The sequence below is a fragment of the Echiichthys vipera genome, assembly GCF_963691815.1.
Source record: "Echiichthys vipera genome assembly, chromosome: 8".
Classification (NCBI taxonomy): Eukaryota; Metazoa; Chordata; class Actinopteri; order Perciformes; family Trachinidae; genus Echiichthys; species Echiichthys vipera.
The window spans coordinates 16,716,203-16,736,001 of record NC_139833.1 but is presented as its reverse complement, the minus strand read 5'-3'; the positions used below and the strand labels follow the sequence as shown (position 1 = coordinate 16,736,001).

General features: G+C 42.9%; 1 protein-coding gene across 1 annotated transcript; it reads left to right on the top strand.

Moving 5' to 3' along the window:
* Positions 1-162: 162 nt before the first annotated feature.
* LOC310950181 (IgGFc-binding protein-like) lies at positions 163-17,044 on the top strand (the record flags this gene model as incomplete). Its single annotated transcript, XM_083917843.1, has 28 exons — positions 163-169; positions 279-1,433; positions 1,776-2,110; positions 2,197-2,788; positions 2,899-3,494; positions 3,581-4,127; positions 4,205-4,749; positions 4,831-5,377; positions 5,574-5,770; positions 6,184-6,322; positions 6,865-7,166; positions 7,321-7,894; positions 8,008-8,591; positions 8,765-9,347; positions 9,773-10,341; positions 10,484-11,045; positions 11,148-11,347; positions 11,477-11,612; positions 11,706-12,034; positions 12,114-12,681; positions 12,777-13,369; positions 13,456-14,023; positions 14,623-15,173; positions 15,266-15,818; positions 15,890-16,089; positions 16,194-16,571; positions 16,659-16,930; positions 17,029-17,044. The coding sequence occupies 28 exons, from the start codon at positions 163-165 to the stop codon at positions 17,042-17,044; spliced, it is 12,198 nt and encodes a 4,065-aa protein (XP_083773969.1).
* Positions 17,045-19,799: the final 2,755 nt, after the last annotated feature.

The following is a 19,799-nucleotide window of genomic DNA, read 5'->3' as shown; positions in this document are numbered from 1 at the left end:
GAAATCTGACACCAACAGTCTTATCTCATACAAAAGTAGACGTTTTACTGTGCATACGGGCGGGGGAACTTGCTCTCGGTGAATAATCACTTTTGTGCAAGTGTCTTGTTTACTGTCATACAGTCATCAATTGCTGTCAGATTAGTCATCTTCTGTTTGTGAATGTTGTGTAAATATGTTGACTTTCTATGCACACTTCCTGCAGTTGTGATGTGGGCATATTCAGTTGTTACATATTGAATAAAAAGTACAACTAATTTTTATATTCTCCCCTGCAGGCCTGTCTGTGGCCAGTCCTGGTAGGAAGTTCCTGCTGATGTTTCCCCCTCATAATGACCCAACAACAAATGTTAGCCATCAAGTAACTATCACAGCCAGCGGTATTTGGACCTCAGTCACTGTGAAGGTTCTGGAAAGCAGCTTTGTGCAACACATCTTCCTCTCCGCTAGCGAGTCAAAGATGATTCACCTGCCGTTGTCTGTAGGAATGACCAATGATCGCTCCTCCTACCTTCTCAGTGTGAAGTCTGTATGGCCTGTTACAGTCATTGCCTCATTCTGTACCCAGACTGGTTGTGACCACAGCCTCCTTCATGATGTGTCCTCCTGGGGAACCCATTACTATCCCATTACTCCTGACTTCTCTAACCAGACGGCTGTCAGCCAGATGGTGGTCACCAGTTCAGAGTCAGAGACATCAGTGGATATCTTTCTCTCAGGGGAAGTGCTCTTTGAGGGTAACATGTACCCCATGGGTAGTGTCCTTAAGTTGTATATAGGGGCGCTGCAGAGCGTTTACCTCCAGAGCAACTCCAGCCTCTCTGGCTCAGAGTTAATCTCCAAAGAAGCTGTAGGTGTAGTGGTTGGTTTTACCTGCTCCAAACACACACCTGGGGATTGCTCGTATGGATTTGCTGAGTTAAAACCAGTCACACAGTGGAGTTTTGATTACGTTATCCCTCCCTTGGTAAACACAGAAATGAGTTCCAGTTTCCTGTTGGCAATGGCTACTATAGACTCTGATCTGGACTTCACCGCTGGCACCGAACTAAAGAACATGTCACTCATAGGTGGCATTATGAAAGTCATCCCAGTTGTGACCTCAGGAAGAATCTATGTTACTAGTGACAGTCCTCTTCAGCTTGTTTACTTCAGACCTGGCAATGCACAGCGTCCTTCAATTCTGACAGTACTGGCATCTGTTGATGATATCTGCCAGACTGTACCAATGTTTGATATGGGTGATATGGGTGAGCTGGAAGATAACAGTACTGGCACAGGAGATTTAAAGTCTGGTAGTAAATTATCCCAGAAGCCCAACTTTGCTCAGTTTCCTGACAATGCGGAATTCAGTTTTCTTCACACAGACACAGATGTGGGACACTATCTGAGTACCATGAGCAGACAGCTATATCCAGCAGTGTGTGAGAAAAGTATGTATTGATGCTTTTTGAATGACTTTGCATTGCATGTTGGTGGGGGGTGCTCTCTCTCTCTCTCTGTGTGTGGAGGGTTCAATTTAGGCTTTGCCATTGTAAGGGCTAATAAATGTTGGGTCATTGAGATCAACCGCTCTTTCAAAAGAGGCAGGTGTGAATATAACTGCCATATTTTTTTTCACATGTATTACACTATGGTCAAATTTATTTGAAATTGCAAATGCTGCTTTTGATTTCAATAATTGTAAGTGAAAGCTCATTTAGATCTTTTTTTTGTTACACGTTTAGCATTTGGTCAGTGTGTTGACATGAACTTTACTTATCTTTTTATTTCAGCTGCTGCAGCTTCTTGTGAAGAATTACACTGCCACAAGAGGAAGTGTTCTATCAAATATGGGAAACCACTCTGTTCTTTGGAAACTAAACTATGCTCTGCATGGGGTGACTCTTATTATCGCACATTTGATGGAAGAGATTTTGTCCTACAGGGAAACTGTAACTACACTTTAGTTCAGACAACCTGTCCAGGCTTAAATTCATCTGTTCCACTCCAGATTAATGTAGCCCGAGCATATTTAAACAGTGCTACTGTATCCTCCATTCACACAGTGCAGATAAGCATCCAGGGCTTCAATGTCTCCATAGTTAAAGAAGACAAAAATTATGTTCGGGTGAGTGACTTGAACTTACTTAAGTTAAACATGCACACTTTGTGGCTGTTCATTTACAAAGCCTGTTTTTGCATTTCAACTCATAGATTAATGGACAGAGAAGAAACCTTCCCCTCACCTTGGGAAATGGGTCTGTGAACTTTTATCCAAGCGGCTCCAACGTTGTCTTAGACACTGAGTTTGGCCTGGTTCTGCAGTATGACTGGAAGCACCATCTCCAGGTTGAAGTTGGCCCAGAGCTGTATGGAAACCTGTGTGGTTTGTGTGGAAATGCTAATCAAAGCTTCTCAAATGGTGTCATTGCCTCTAATGGCACTGATGCGACCCATACTGTGGATTTTACACTCCCATGGGTGGTGAATGGGGACACAGCCTCCTGTATTGAGGATTGCGGTGGTGGTGCCTCATGTCCAGTGTGCACTCCAAGCCAAACCAAATCATTTCCTGCCATTAAGGGCAATTCGCTTGGGATTGGGTGCACTCTACTTCAGAGGAGAGGTGGACCTTTTGCAGACTGTCACTCGTATGTTGATCCTGAGCCATTTGTTCGTAGTTGTGTTAACAACCTGTGTGTCAATGAAGCGGCTTCTTCTATGTGCAAGATCTTGACGACCTATGCCAAAATCTGCCAGAGGCACTCGGCCAGAGTCCAAAACTGGAGAACCTTGTCAAAGTGCCGTGAGTTAAGATAGATAGATGGATGTGTATTTATATATATTTTATTTTATTTTTTAAAGTGATAACATGGTTTTCTAAAAAAAAATCATAGTATGTTTCTCCGTTCACAGCTATGGTATGTCCTATGAACAGCCACTATGAGATCTGTGGTTCTGCCTGCCCGGCTACCTGCGGGAATCCAGCGGCCAATAGTAATTGCACTCTGCCCTGTGTGGAATCATGCCAATGCAACAGGGGGCATCTGCTCAGTTCTGGGAAGTGTGTACCACATAGCAAGTGTGGTTGTCTTCATCAAGGTTCTTACTATCTCCCCAAGGAGAACTTCTGGATCGATGAACACTGCCAAGAGAAATGTGTCTGCCAGCCTAGCTCCAAGAGGGTTATGTGTGCTCAGTCTCTTTGTCAGGATGGGAAAGTGTGCAAGGTTCAGAATGGAGTCCTGGGATGTCATATGGATGGGCCTGGGTTGTGCATAGCCAAAGGAGATCCTCATTATACCACCTTTGATGGGCGTAACTTTGACGTGTATGGCAACTGTTCATACTTACTCACTTCTCACTGTCCCAGCTGGGGGGACCTGGAAGACTTTAGTGTAGAGGTCCAGAACCACATGGAAGGTGCTACAAATGTATCCTTTCGGCATGTTAAAATGGTGGTCTATGGTTATTCCATTGAGATGTCAAATGATAGAAATAACAGAGTAATGGTAAGTTCTTTTATTTTCCACAGTACATCTAGACAAATTTAATGTTTTCTCTATTTGCAGTGTTAACATTACTGTACCTGTTTCAGGTAAATGGTCTGCTACTGCGCCTTCCATCTGTATTGAGCCAAGGCAAAGTAAAGCTCTACATGACTGGGCTCTCAAAGTGTATAGAGACTGACTTTGGTGTTGTTGTAGCTTACAGCCCTGACATCCTGACTGTTCAAATGCCAAGGATATATTCTGCTAGCCTCTGTGGCTTGTGTGGGAACTTTAATGGTAATCCAGAAGATGATGTGATGCCTGACGTCGAATCTGATCTTTCCCAAGCCGTTGGACACTGGCAAACCAGCGGTGAACATGAATGTGTGAATATGCCTGTGAAGACCTTAGTTTGCAATCCAAAAGATATGACTCGTTATGAGGGAAAGGGCTTCTGTGCAGGGCTACTGGATGCAGAGGGAGCATTCCAGAGCTGCCACAAAGCTGTTGATCCAGACGTTTTCTTTGATAACTGTGTCCATGACCTCTGTTATAGTAACCAGACTACTCTGTGTCAGATCCTGTCCAGCTATGTTGCTGTATGTCAGGAAATGGGAGCTATAGTGGATGAATGGAGGGCTTCTGACTTTTGTAGTAAGTAAAAATGGTAAAATATTTTTGTGGACAAAACGTGAATATATTGAATGACATTTATTTTCTCTCTTAAATAGATCTCTCCTGCCCACCTAACAGTGAATACCGCCTGTGCTCAAGTCACACATCTCAATGTGTGGAAAGCCCAAATCCTCTTGCAGTGAAATGCAAAGAGGGCTGTTTCTGCAAACCTGGGTTTTTCCACAGTGGTGAGAAATGTGTACCAAACTCTGAGTGTGGCTGCATTTACAATGACATTTACTATGCAATCCAAGAGAACTTCTACCCTGATGAGCACTGCCGGCTACACTGTGTTTGTGTGGGCCAAAACAGAGTGCAATGTACCAACCACACATGTCCAAATAGAACGAAATGTGCCATCCAAGATGGCCACAGGGCATGTCATACATCACAACCTGTTACATGTGAAGTCATGGGTGGCAGACACTTCAGGAGCTATGATGGACACAGCTTTGACTTTAATATGGGAAGCTGCAGATATGTTCTATCCCAGGTTTGTGACGAGAATCAGTCTGAGCACACTGTCATTATCCAGCAAGGACAGCTGGACCTCAGGGTCAATGGAGTGAACATGTCCTTGGAGAAAGAGCATTCAGGAAAAGTAAAGGTAAGCCGTTGCACATTTACAAATGCAAACTGTTTAGTGTACCTTGCTTGTAACTTGCATTGTTACATTTTCCAGATTGATGGTGTTCTGAGAGGGCTTCCTGTCCAGCTGGATCACATGGCAATACTGCATTCTGGCTCACTGACTCGTGTTGTTGTAGACACGGGGCTTGTTGTCACTTATGGAGGGCCTAATCTGATACAAATACGGATTCTTGCCTCCCATAGAAAAATGTGCGGCTTGTGTGGAAATGCAAGTGCTATTGCTCCAGATGACAAAAGGAGCCAGAATGAAAGTGATTTTTCTATCTTTGCATCTTCCTGGTCACTTTCACTACCCGGAACAAACTGCTCTGAAGAATGTGATCTTTGTTCAGCATGCAACTCTACTGAGACTGCTAAATTTGCGTCTGATAACCTCTGTGGCATGCTGCTTGCTCCTGCAGGACCATTTAGTGGGTGTCACTCCACTGTGGACCCAAAGCCCTTCTTTCAGAACTGTGTGAATGACATGTGTATGTCTAATGGAAATGAAGAATTATTTTGCAGTAGTTTGAGGGAGTACACTTTTGCATGCCAGGAGGCAGGAGCTAAGGCTGAACTTTGGAGAGGTGATGAGTGCAGTGAGTATTATTAGTTTTGACTCTTATGTATACATGTCGTGTTTTCAGTCTGTCTTGTTGTCAGTGCATGTAAACCATGCAGGTCTGCTAACGGGCTTCTCATGTACTTATTAGAACTCTGTTAAGCTGTATACAGTGAAGTCGCCAGATTAATGTAAGGTTAGCTGGACTACAAACCCTTTTTTCACTCCCACAGTGCTCTCATGCCCTGAAAACTCTCACTATAATATATGTGTCAGTGCGTGCCCTGAGTCCTGTGGTATTTTATCCGATATCCCCTGCCCGTGGGGCTGCTATGAGGGATGTCAATGTGAGTCTGGATACATGCAGAGTGGAAATGGCTGTGTCAAAGCTGAGGAATGTGGCTGCTTCTACCTTGGGCACTACTATGAGGTGAGTAGCTACACATCATTCAGCTTATACAAACGAGCAAATATGTTTTCCCTTTATTAAAGCAATTCATTTAAAAAAATGTTCTTAATCTAGTGAAACTATGCATTCAGAATGTGATCTGACATGAAAATTTCAGCAGCCGTTTGACTTCTGATTAACTAGTTCACGCTGGTGGGGTGTTATGACAAATTTACATGTGACCCCACTGCAGGTATAAACATGTTGCCACAGATGAGCTAAGCAAGCGACGTTCCCTAGATATGTCCTCACACTGTTAATAACATGACTAATTGATTTCTTGGCAGAATGTACATATGCCTCACCTGTGCTTGTGGCATGACTAATGCCTTTGTATTGTTCCTAGGTTGGTTGTTTGGTAACGCACACTAACAGTGACTCACTGTTTTCTGTAGATCGGGGAGATATCATGGGCTGAGGGATGCTCTGAGCGGTGTAACTGCTCTGCTGCTGCCACCATGTGCTGTGAGCCAGCCTCTTGCCCCAAGGGAGAAGGCTGCACCCTTAACAATACCTGGGGCTGTGCAAAGAAAGGTAGGCTCAGCTGGTTCTGCTGGGTTGGGTGACATTTCCTCACAGGCTTACTGTTGTTCAGTCAGCTGCACCATGCAACTCTCATTGGTCTTGCACTACAAAATATTATGTCTTTTCTGCCAGGGTTGTTTAGCAAACTCATACATGGTACACAGGTTTCTTCTTAGTGTCCTGTTGTTTTACTTTAAAATGAGTTCAAACTGTGGCTCCTTTTTCAATAGCCCATTATGTACTTTTCTCTCCTCTCTGCCTCGGGGCTTTAGCATGATTGCAGTGCTTGTCAATTTTAAATGTGATGTTTTAATTTGTATTTACATGTGATGTCCTCCAAATAAGGCACATTTATTTACTTCCAACGACAGAGTATTTGCACTTAACTCAAAACTTGTCAGATTTGGTTGTTACTATTATTATTTTTTTTAAATGTATTTACATCAGTTACTTTCTAATGGCTGATCTGCAGATACTGTATCTAAAGTTGTATGTGTTTTCTATCTAAACTGCCATTAGTCTGATATTTCCCACCCTTAATTTTTTTTCAGATAATGATTATACAATCTGTGAAAGTGGAGAGACCTGTGGTGTCCAGAGCCAACCTCTGCAAACCCAGTGTTGGGTATTGGGAGGTGCCCACTTCTACACTTTTGATGGAAAGGTGTATGAATTCCTAGGAAACTGTACCTACACTCTGGTCCGTATGTTAAACGACACCAGTGAGATGACATTTTGGGTCGGGGTAGAGAAAGACAGGACGGAAAATGAGACTTCCTCTCTTAAAGCTATTCATGTCAAAGTGGCTAAAGACAATATTACGATCTACAGAGGGGAAAAAGGCTATGCATGGGTAAGTTTGAATTCAAACCATTCTAGCTTTATTGTCAGTTTGGCATCTCATCTTAGAAATAAATGTTAAATGACCAACCATAAGTATTTTATTTTTTCAATATGACCTTTTTAAATATTCATATTTTGCAATGTGTTTTGTGCTCTGTTCACAGATAAATGGAAAGAAAAGGCTACTGCCTTTGACTTTACAATCTGGACTCATGAAGGTTTATCAGAGTGGCATATTTGTTGTTGTGGATACCAGCCTGGGCATCCAAATTAAGTACGACTGCTCTTATGCTGCCACTGTCCTCCTCTCTAATAAAGCAGAAGTCCATGGCATGTGTGGGAATAATAATGGCCTCAAAGAAGATGACCTCAGGACCCCACAAGGTGAGACTGTTGATGCTATCACCTTTGGCTGGAGCTGGAGAGTTCCTCATCAGGAAGCTTGGTGCACAGCAGATTGTGGGAATGCATGCCCACGCTGCTCTGCTGAGCAGCTACTGGAGAAAAATGTCGCCAGCCAATGGATCACCATGTACGAGTACATTTGGTCACCACAAAATCCATTCCACCTGTGCCAGGAAATAAACTACACTGAAATCTTCACAGCAGTTACCCTGTTTGACCTGTGCTCCAATAATGACACTCAGAAAATCCTCTGCCCGATCTTGGAGGCTTATGCTGCTACCTGTCAAAATGCCCAGATCCAGATTGGAGAGTGGAGGAATAGCACCTTCTGTCGTAAGCAAATCTGTTAATTTTTCCAATTTCAAAATGTATTATAACCAACACATGATTAACTGTTACAGATGTGTGTTTTTCCTCCATATTAACAATTCTCCTTCTCCTATCAGCCAATTCCTGTACACTGAATAGCCATTATGTGTCCTGTGGCTCAGCCTGCCCTGCAACCTGTGAGGACCCATTAAGTTCAAGACCCTGCACCCTGGCTTGTGTGGAGACCTGCCAATGTGATCCAGGGTTCGTCCTGGATGGTAACACTTGTGTCCCCTTGTCTCAGTGTGGCTGCATTCACAACGGCTACCATTACCACAGCAACCAGACATTTTGGGCTGACGAGGGATGCACTGAACGGTGCATCTGTGACCCCAATACCCACCAGACGCAGTGCCATATGGATTACTGCGGCCCTGATGAATACTGCGGCCTTCAATATGGAGTCAGAGGCTGCATGCCACACACACAGCAGACATGCATGTATTCCGGTCACCACATAGTCACCTTTGACCAGCATGACTATGATTTTCACGGCACCTGTAGGTACCAGTTACTGGGCATGTGTGGACAGAAACAAGGCCTTGATGGCATTCAGGTTCACATACAGATGGACGGACACCTTGAGTCAGCACTTCATGTCCTGGTCAATGTGAGCGGTGTGCTTGTGGAGCTAAACAGCAAAAACACTGAGAGCATAGAGGTGAGTGCTGTGTATTATCTTTTTTTGTTGTTGGTTTTCCTCTGTTATGTCAGTGTTCAATCTAATAATTAGACCAAACTTTGCACTTTTACTTTGCTGACTTTCATATGTAATGTTGTCCCCCCCCCCACACACACACACACACACACACACACACACACACACACACACAGGTTGATGGTGTCAAGAGGAACATGCCCTATCACTTCAACTACTACACTTACATACCTAGTGCGCTGGCTTTCTCTTTGGGGCTGCACACGTACATCTACACAGACAAGGGCTTTGAATTTAGTCTCAGCAAAGAAGGCATAGTTGGCATTAGGCTCTCAAGTCAATATGCTAATGCTACTTGTGGCCTGTGCGGTAACTTCAACTCTGATCCTGCTGACGACCTCACAGCAAATGGTTCAAAGGACCATCTCAGTCCTGAGCACTTTGGAAAGGCTTGGAGAAGTGGACAGAATCCTTGGTGTGTGGAGGGCTGTCTAGGAGGTAGTTGTCCAAAATGTTCACCTGAGCATCTGGCCCGCTTCTCTGACCCGGAGGCTTGTGGGAAGATTCTGGAAATTAATGGACCATTCAGACACTGTCACAACAAAGTGGACCCCACCAGCTTTTACAAGCGCTGCATCAGTGACCTGTGTCTTCACGGAGGACTCCAGCCTGCACTGTGTCACTCCCTGGCTGAGTATACTGCTGTCTGCCTTTCCCACAAGGCTACAGTTTATGCCTGGAGGAGTCCTGAATTCTGCTGTGAGTGTTAATATGCTCCCAGCTCTGTGGTGAAATTGAATTAATAACTTCTACAATTGTAACTGTGCTGTATCATTGCACGTCAAATGAAATATGGAGAGTGCGCAGATGCTAGAGCAAGCACACATTTCATCATGTTGAGGTTGTTTGTATTGATCACACAACATGAGGAAAGGAGAATGGAGATTATTTGCATACAAATCAGGTATATGCCTGTAGGTGCTTGATGGAAAGGTTGTTGTATAAATTGAAAATGTTAGAATAAGGTACATGTGATGAGACTCATACAGTATTTGTATTGAGGGCACAACCTTCCACATGCTACTGGACCACTAGATGGTACTAATGCATCACTGGTCAACCATAACCTTTACAACATTTCCTGTCTTTCTGGCCTAAGTGACTGTATCTTTGTATCTCTACAGACCCGCCATGTCCCTCCAGTGCCAGCTACAACATGAGTTCTGCCTCCATTCACCTCTGCCTCGGCTTGCAGAATGACACAGTAGAGATGCCTCCAAACATTGGGGAAAACTGCCTCTGTGAAGCAGGCTTGGTTCACAGTGGCAGTCACTGTGTCGATCCAGAAAACTGTGGCTGCTTTCTACATGGAGAATACCTCAGGGCAGGACAGGAGGTGTCTACATGCCAGCAAAGCTGTTTATGCCATGCTGGGGGACACATGACTTGTCATAATGTCTCCTGTGAAAAGGAAGAGGAGTGTAAACTCATCAAGGGTGTTCAAGGTTGCCACCCCAAACCCAAAGTGGCACACTGCTCTGTTGATGGATCCCAATACACCACGTTTGATGGACTGGCATTTGAATTTCATGGTTCATGTAACTACACCCTGGTGAAGACTTGCCTCAATAAACCGGATGCCGAGCCTTTTTTGATAGCTGCACAGGGCAACCATAGTGAGGGCAGACATATCTACTTGAAAGTCAATAAAATGTATTTTAAGATGTCGACAGCTTTCCCTGGAAAAATTCAGGTATTTTGTGTAATTTCACAGCCTTCAACATGATTTATTGTAAGTCTTCTAGAATGCACTGGAAAGTAATTTTCTCCAGCATACACAAGCGGTACTGTATGTTTGTTTTTTTGAAAAAAAAATTTTTTTTTGTTTCACCCAGGTAAATGGAGTTTACAAGAACCTGCCTTTTTCCCAGAGCAATATCACAGTACATGGAAAAAATGGTCTGATAACCATCAAGACCCAACAGGCCGTTGAGCTTACATCAGACCTAAAAAATCATATTCTGGTCAAGATCCCCAACATTTACAACCAGACAACATGTGGCCTTTGTGGAAACTACAATGATAATCCCTCAGATGACCTGCAGCTGCCCAATGGGACCATGATCTCTGATCCTGACATAGTTGGACCCTCATGGAAGATGTTTGATGCGGAATCATCCTGCAGCGACACATGTGACGCTAACTGTCAACTGTGCCTCTCCCCTATGCCTGAGTACACCTCTGACCTGTACTGTGGCTTTCTCACCCATCCCGGGGGACCATTCTCCTCTTGTCACCATTTAGTGTTCCCACAGAAATACTACTCGCTCTGCATGGAAAGCCTTTGTGTTGCAGAGGGTCAACGCTGGGCCTTCTGTGACACACTGAGGGCCTATGAGGCAGCATGTAAGGAGGCAGGAGGGATGGTTGACCCCTGGACAAACACAACAGGCTGTGGTAAGTCTTGGTACATTGTTTAGTGATGTTAAATTTAGCATTAAAATATTTAAATGCAAGATATGACACAAAACTGACTGTCATGCATTTTTATTTTTATAGCTTATCAGTGTCCTCAATTCAGCCACTATAGCCAATGTGCCAATGCTTGTTCCTCACTGTGTCCTGAGATGAACCAGGCAGTGCAGTGCCCTAGAGACTGTGAGGAAGGTTGCCAGTGTAATACTGGACACCTTTATGATGGCCATGCCTGTGTACCAGCAGAGCACTGTGGCTGCGTACAGGATGGGAGGAGGTTTAAGGTAAGAATTAAAAATGTTTTGTGTGCAGTTAAGTAGAAAAGTGTTATTTTTAGTTTGTCATACACACTCACTTGAATTGGACAATTTCAGTTTGCAATATTTAAATTGAATTATTTTTTTTGTTTACAGGCCTCTGAGGGCAAACTGCTCCAAAACTGTACTGTTAATTGCACCTGTGGGCCTCCTCTGGTCTGTGAGCAATACTCATGTCCTGCACTGCACAGTTGTATCATTTCAGATGGAATTATGAGTTGCCGCAAGGATGGTAAGCATTTTAAATTGAAGAAACATATTTTTGGATACTGAAATGCATCTTTTTTCCCATGCTGTAAAACCTCATTTCTTTTTTTTTTTTTAGCAGAGCAAAATACAGATCTGTGTGAGGGGTTATGCAATGGAACGGAGAAATGCTACCTGACCGATGGTGTGCCCGTCTGTGAGAGCCGTCGGGGTCTGTGCTGGTCCTGGGGAGGCCAGCATTACCACACCTTCGATGGGCTCAACTATGACTTTGATGGTACCTGTACTTACCTGTTCGCAGCCAGCAAAGGGGCAGCATGTGGCCTGACACACTTTAGTGTGTCCAAGAACGGCTGTAATGACAACAGAACAACAGAACAGAATGTGGTCACTGTACAAGCTTATGGGTTCATCATCAAGCTCAGTAGCAAAATGAGCAGCATACAGGTAAGTAAATGTTAGTTTCTGAATGGCAAAACTGCTTAGGTTACAATTTTATAACCAATCGGTCTCCTTTTATTCTCAGGTTAATGGTCAGGTGACTTATATTCCCGTTAATCTGTCTCTGGGTAGGATCCAGGTCTCTCACAAGGAAGGCAAAGTTTTATTGACAACTGACTTTATGCATGTAGTCTTCGATGGGAACTCCACTGTCCTTGTTACACTGGACCCACGCTACAGGGGCCAAGTGTATGGGCTGTGTGGCAATTTTAATGGTGACCCTCAAGATGAGTATCCTGCAAAAAAAAAAACTGGTTCCCCCACCATTAATATAGGTGTGGAGCTGGCTCATGCTTACCAGATCTCTGATGGGGACCATAACTGTTGTTCTGGCTGTCAGCAGAGACTTGATACAGTGACCTTGCCTGTAGATCCTGCGTCTGTGGTTGTCTCTGGTGACAGGGGAGCATGTGTGTTGCTCGTGGAGCCGAATGGTCCGTTGGCCCACTGTAATAGTCAAGTCAATCCGGATTCCTTCTATAATGGTTGCGTGCGTAACGGAGGGTCAGAAGTTGCACTCGACCAGGCCATATATTCATATTCCTTAGTTTGTGAAGAAGCAAGTGAGGGCTACCACAGTGGAGTGACGGTTGGTAAGTAGTCATTTTTGAGGCGTGCAGTATAAAGTAAAAAGATCCTGTGACTAATGAATATAATCTTTAAATGACACCCCAATAAATCATTTCAGATGCGCATTGTCCACCAAACAGCCACTACAAGACTTGCGGCTCAGCCTGTCCTCCATCCTGTGAATTTAATGCCACTATATGTAACATGGCCTGTGTTCAGGGCTGCTTCTGTAACCTTGGTTTCATTGAGAGTCAGATTGGCTGCGTGCGGCCACATCAGTGTGGTTGCACAGACTCCAGAGGCCAATACCACAGCCTCAACTCTACTTTCTGGACACCGGACGACTGTGGTCAGCTCTGTACCTGTGGGCCAGCTACTGGAGAGATCCACTGCCTCCCAGCCCATTGTCCCAGAGGAATGGTCTGCAAGGAGATGCAGCACAAGAGGCTGTGTCAGCCTGAAAATCCCCAGAACTGTACCATTGTTACTGGGCTACATTTTACAACCTTTGATGGACATCATTTTGACTTTAGAGACGGTTGTATATATACTTTGGTGCAAACAAAGGGCAACTTAACTGGACTTGCACCATTCAATATCACAATCTCTGATGCAACTTGCAACAAAAGGCTTTTTCATAGCCTTGATTTATCACTCTCAATATATGGTCTGGAGGTTATGGTGAAAAAAGATGACCCAGGAAAGGTTTTGGTGAGTACTTTGCCAGGTCAAATCGACAACTTTCCAAGATGAGCCGCTGTATGTCATTATAAATGTGTGCCGTTTTTCATTCTCAGGTTGATGGACTGTATAGGACCTTGCCATACTCTCACCTGACAGGACATGTAGATGCCTATTGCACACCTTCGTCTGTCATTATTCACACTGATATGGGATTACAGCTGATCGTCTACAACACCGGCACGCTGATGGTTTTCCTCCCCAGCAGTTATGGCTCTTCTGTCTCTGGGCTTTGTGGAAATGCCAACACTGACCCTCATGATGACCAAATGATGCCCAATGAAGAGCTTGCACAGAATAGGCTAGAGTTTGCCCACAGTTGGAGGTCCCCGGGAGCTGAGACCTGTAGGTCAAACTGCTCCTCCAGACTGAAGCATTGTCCTGTTGAGGCACAGAAGCTTTTTGAAGGCAGCGATTTTTGTGAGGTGTTGCTGAATGAGCTAGGGCCATTTGCAGACTGTGCCTCGGTGTTGAGTCCTAAGCTTTACTTCCACAGTTGTGTAACCGATTCGTGCTCTTATGATGGACACTACTCTGCACTCTGCAATTCTATTGCATCTTATGCTGCAGCCTGCCAAGCAGCTCAGCTGCCTGTCTGGCAGTGGAGAAGTGACACATTTTGTGGTAAATATATGGTTCAGTCTGTTTCTTTGTTAGTTAACTTTTATTTTTGGTGTCTAGCATCACTGACTTTTTGGGTTCAAAGCTATGAAACTGCCAAGTCCTTGAGGGCTTATTTGTTGACTTTCAGGCTTTTATAAACCTGTTTTACAAGCCGGCAATCATTTAAACTTTGTAAGGCAAATGCCTACAATTGCCCATGATCAAGAACAATAAAAATGGGAATGACAGAATAGAACAGCCCCACACATACACACGCGCCCACACAGAGTGAATAAGAACCAAGGTTACATGTATACAGCTCATTTAAAGCACTGCAGTTTTTCATATGTCATATGTATCTGGTTTGATCTTACAGCAATACTATTGTCTGTAAATGAAGCACCTTAAATGGCCACAGAAATTATTACTTCTCACAAGGTTTTGTATAGCCCACATTTTAACATCTTACACTCTGACGGTTACACTATGAAAGTCAGTGGATTGAGAGCACGGGGTAAATTGCAAATTGTAGGCAGAAAGTAGTGTGTTGAACGTGTTTTAAGGTGCAGCAATTTTGTCAGCATTTAAAGACTTATGTGCCCTCCCTCTCTCGTCCCCAGGTATGTCATGCCCTAAGAATAGCCACTATGAGCTGTGTGGCCCTCGGTGTCCTGTTGTGTGCCTCGGACTCTCGTCACCAACAAACTGTAGTGGAGGTTGTGAGGAGGGCTGCCAGTGTGACCCCGGCTACATCCTGAGCGATGGCCAGTGTGTGCTGGTGTCTAACTGCGGCTGCACGCATGAGGGACAGTATCATCCTGCTGGCCACTTCTATCCTGAGAAAAGCTGCCAAAAGTGTAACTGCAAAAGAGGTGAAGTGACCTGCATCCCCATGGAAAACTGTTCAGTAAAGGATGGCCTCACCCTGCAGTATGGGGTGTGCCAAGTGTTCGCTGGCTTTGGCTACATCACTTTTGATGGTGCTATTCTGCCTCACCATGGAGCTTGTACATATGTTGTGTCAGCCCTCTCTTCTAAAGCCTTGCACAACTACACTCTGCTACTTAGTTTTAAAAAGGACAGCAATGGCAGCTTCACAATGAGCAGACTAGTGTTTCGTTTGCTTTCACTGGAAGTGTCTGTAGACCCTGAAACACTATGGAAAATACAAGTAAGTTCTACAATCAGTATTTATTCATGTTAAAGATAAGTTCCATAATTTCAGTTTTTTTATATAGCCTTAACTGGTCTCTGTGCTTTCAGGCAAACGGAGTAGAACACATATTGCCTTTTGACAATGGAGATCTTACAGCATACCAGGATGGCAACAGACTGCTTATCACCACACCATCCTCAGTGGGAATAGACTTGTCTTCTACCCAATATCTCAGGTTAACCGTACCGCAAGTATATAACGCCACAGCTTCAGGTCTCTGTGGGAACTTCAATGGGGACAGGTCTGATGACATGGAACTGAGAAATGGCCACCTTACCAAAAGCTTTGCAGAGCTCCTGCACAGCTGGGCATTTGAAGCGCCTGGACAGCATTGCACTGACACTTGTGGGAGCGAATGTAATGAATGCAAGCCATCCCCACATGACAGCATGGTCTGTGATATCCCTCTGATTGATAGTATTGAATTCCACCATTGTAGGAACAGTAGTGTGGAGCTCGACATTTACACACACATGTGCATCAGGGCAGTTTGTAGTGGGGCAGGGCACATGGCACCATGTCTAGCCCTGGAAGCATATTCTGCTGCCTGCAAGGCTAAAGGAATAAAAGTAGGATCGTGGAGAGAAAACACTCCGTGTGGTAAGTGAATCTTTTTGATTGCAGTTTAAATTAAGAGTATATGATCGACTCTGACTGGTTTGTTCCGCTAGCTCTCCAGTGTCCTGACCGCAGCAGCCCCCGGGAGTGTGTTGACTCCAGCTCCAGCTCGTGCCCTGTTCTCCTCCAGCCTGGTTATTTTGCAACTGGCTGTTCAGAAGGCTGCGAGTGTCACAATGGAAAAGTGTTTGATGGGGGAGAGTGTGTACCTTACAGTCAGTGTGGGTGTATTCATCATGATATTTATATCAAGGTAAATATACGAGCTTAATACAGACGGTAAATGTTATGCACATTTGCATGGGAATGTTATCCCTAATTAAACCTCACATGGAGTTTCTCCCTTCCTCATTTTAGATGGATGAGCAATTGTACACTGAGGACTGCACCCAGAGATGCTGGTGTCACCCTTTGGGTGGAGTAATATGTGAGAAGTCAGGCTGTAGTCTGGGGCAGCAGTGTGCCCTGAGGAATGGTTCCTGGGCCTGTCATGACAGACCTGAAGTTTGTGAGCTCAGTGGCAGCCTCCAAGTCTCCACACTGAGCGGGCAGCAGCTGAGCTTGGAACCTCTGTTATCTTACACTCTGATGTCCCTCTGTGACGAAGCAAGTGCGCACTGGTTCAGCTTGATCTCTTACTACGGACCTTGCGATGGCAGTTCTTCCAAACTTGTCACTGTGTTTCAAATCCTCCTGCACGGATCATCATTTACCATACAGGAAGGCACAGTGAAGGTATAACTCCATTGATGATTTCCATAGCCAGTGAAAAACATTTTTGAAAAATGTTTGTCCTAACTAGTTCGCTGTTGCATCCTACAGGTGAATGGACTGTTTGTGTCCCTCCCTTACATCTCGCCATCAGGGGTGTCCCTGTCATCTGGAGTGAACCAGAACAAGTCAGAGGCTGTTGTGATCCTGAGGAGAGATGCTGGGATGGAGTCAGAGCTGGAGATAGAGATTGGTGTTACCATGGTGACAGTCCAGATCCCTCTCTGGTACTCGGGCAAGTTGTGTGGTCTTTGTGGAAACCTTAATGACCTCCACTCACACAGTTCAGTCAGGTCATGGGTACTCTCTGACTTTCCTGGCTGGTAAGTGATGTTCCCCACTACAATAGCACTGTGTGCAAATTGACTACATGTATATATTTTAAAAATGAATCCAATAATTATTTTTTCTCTTTTCACAGTGGCTTCACTGGATGATGTTTTAATGTCGAGTTGTTTTAATGAATGTTTAAATACAAAAATAGTTTAAACAACTTTTTGTGTTCTTTTATTTAATCTGTCTGACTGGCATGCCCTTCCCATACATTTTACATAACACCAGTTGGGCCCATACACCCTTCTTAAATAAGGTAATCTCTGGCTAATGTTGATTAAATTTTAATATAAAAAAATATAAAGGCACGCCTTTTTATCTAAATCCACATGTGTACAGTAACTAAACCAGTTGTACGGTTGCCCTGACCAAATGAGAACTAACCAAATATTTGAGTTTATAATCTTTATTATTCAATGCAAACCTTTGAGTGTCAAGTTATATTTACTTTCCCTCTGTCACAAATGATCATTGCACCCTACACTGTGCAGTTATTCTTGGGTGACACCTAAAACCAACAGAAACCGCCCATTAAGCTGAACTGCTGCCACTCTGCAGGAATGATAGTTTAATTAAGATTTGATCGATCGTCCCATGGGATTATCTACCCATTTTTCATTACTCGGGACGTGTTTGTTTACAAGCAACCGTATCAACATTGGAAGAAAATGTTTTCCATAGAGTAGGGTTTATATAGTATGCTAGCAATGTGATGCACAGTAGGTGACGTGATTGCTGAAGTTTTCCTCAAATTGATAAATGATGTAAAACTAAGTGGCAGGAACGCATTTTGAATGACAAATGAATTAAAGGTACAGAGTAACTGTGTGGGTCGCTGGCAAGAGACAAAATGTGGAAGAAAGTCCTGGAAATCGCATTGTAGGATTTTTAAAGAATGCATTTGTAAACCATGGTTGGAAATAAGCATTTGGTCAATAACAAAAGTTCAATACTTTATGTAACCTTTGTTGGCAATGACGGAGGTCAAACATTTAATGCGGGTCTACACACTATGGCTGGTATTTTGGCCCATTCCTCCATGCAGATCTCCTCTAGAGCAGTGAAGTTTTGGGCCTGTCGCTGGGCACCGCAGACTTTCAACTCCCTCTACAGATTTTCTATGGGGTTGAGGTTAATTGTGAAAATGTGTTATTGGAAAAATTCTGTCATGTGAGACGTCACTATAATACAAATATTTTCATAAAAGGGCTGGGTTTTGAAGAATACAAACTGTACTGTTGGATGTCTGCTCAGAGACTCTTGGGTAACTTTGATGATAAGATGTGATTTTGGTCTTATCACATTCTTGCCTTGCCCACTCAAAATAGATAATCTTATTTGGTTACACCAGAATATACAATACAGCTGAATGTGGGCGAATAATTAAAATGACCTGGATCTGCCTGATGTTACACATCTAAAGTCATTGAAATTTGTACTAACTTAAAAAAAAAAAGTTAAATGTGACAAAACTCTTAACGATAGTTTGATTAGTTTAATGATATATTATCCAAATGTGTTTTCAGTATTTCGTAGATTTTCCATAGAAAAGGAGAAAATAATAGTAATTGTTTCGAAAGAAGTTTGTTCAGGTTAAATACAGTAGTTGGTATTGTCCATATTATTTTTCTTTTACAGCTGTACAAATGATCTAGGAGGTCATGCAGGGACGGTCTTCACATTACTGGAACTAAATGACACGATGTGCATGTTCTCCTGTTGTCAAAAATGCAAAGGATGAATGATTCATCCTTCACATATAGTTGGTATTGGCCCTCACACCTTTGTCGACACAGTGCAGGACCTGAGAGTCTGTGCCAAGTTCTGCCTTAATTTGTTTTAAAGGAAGGGTATTGTTTTTCAAAGTCGTGGCTGTGGAGCTTTCAGTTTTTTGATTGGTTGTGTTTTTGACCATCAGATTATATATAGAAGGATGAAAATGTGAAAAATATGTCATACATGAGGTAAGCACTTTTCATTAGGTTATGCAAGTTGGCTGTTTGAGTAATATTAATGCATTAATTTCACCAAATGTAAATTTATATAACAAAATACATTTCTGTCTTTCAGCCATGGGCACCCTGTTGCTGCTCTGTGCTTTGGGGGCTTTACTCAGCTGTAAGTCTTAGTTTTGAGTTTTCTCATCTCTTTGGTCAACTGTTGCAGGACCCACTCGAATGTTACTCCTTTTCATTTCAATGTTTTGATCTTAGTTGTGTTAAACTGAACAAATAGTAGCAGCAATGTCAATTTAAAACTTGGGAAAATCTTTCTTAGATTTAATATTTATCAAATTCATGGAAACAGTTAAACAATGAAATTATTGGCATGTTTATTAATTATCAGTAGGCTTAATGTTGTAAATTATTTCATTTCATTATTTTAGTGTAATACATAGAATAATTCAGTTATGAATATTTTGTCAATAGTTAATTATTCTGCAAACCATTTATTATAACTTATTACTACAAACTAGTTAATACTAAGTAAAATTAATTTGGCCCTATTAAACCTTTTATTGGTCATCTATAAAAGCGACACTTTTTTCACTAATAGCTATCTAAATATATATATTTTTTAGATGCTCTAAGGTTATTAACCACTAGTAAGGTATTCTAATCATCAGTGCAACTACATCCATATCCAGTTCTGGGATTTGTTTACTGGCAGTTTACAATTTATGAAAAGTTTACAAATCATTAACAAATGCTTAATATAATTTTATTTGACTTGAAGAAAAAGTTATACAGAAAATAAAATTATACAACTAGAAAGCAGAGATATATGATTTTTTTTTGTCTGAAAAGAAGTGGGTAGAAGTATACACTAATTAAATCCAACCCCTCCTCCATTTATTTA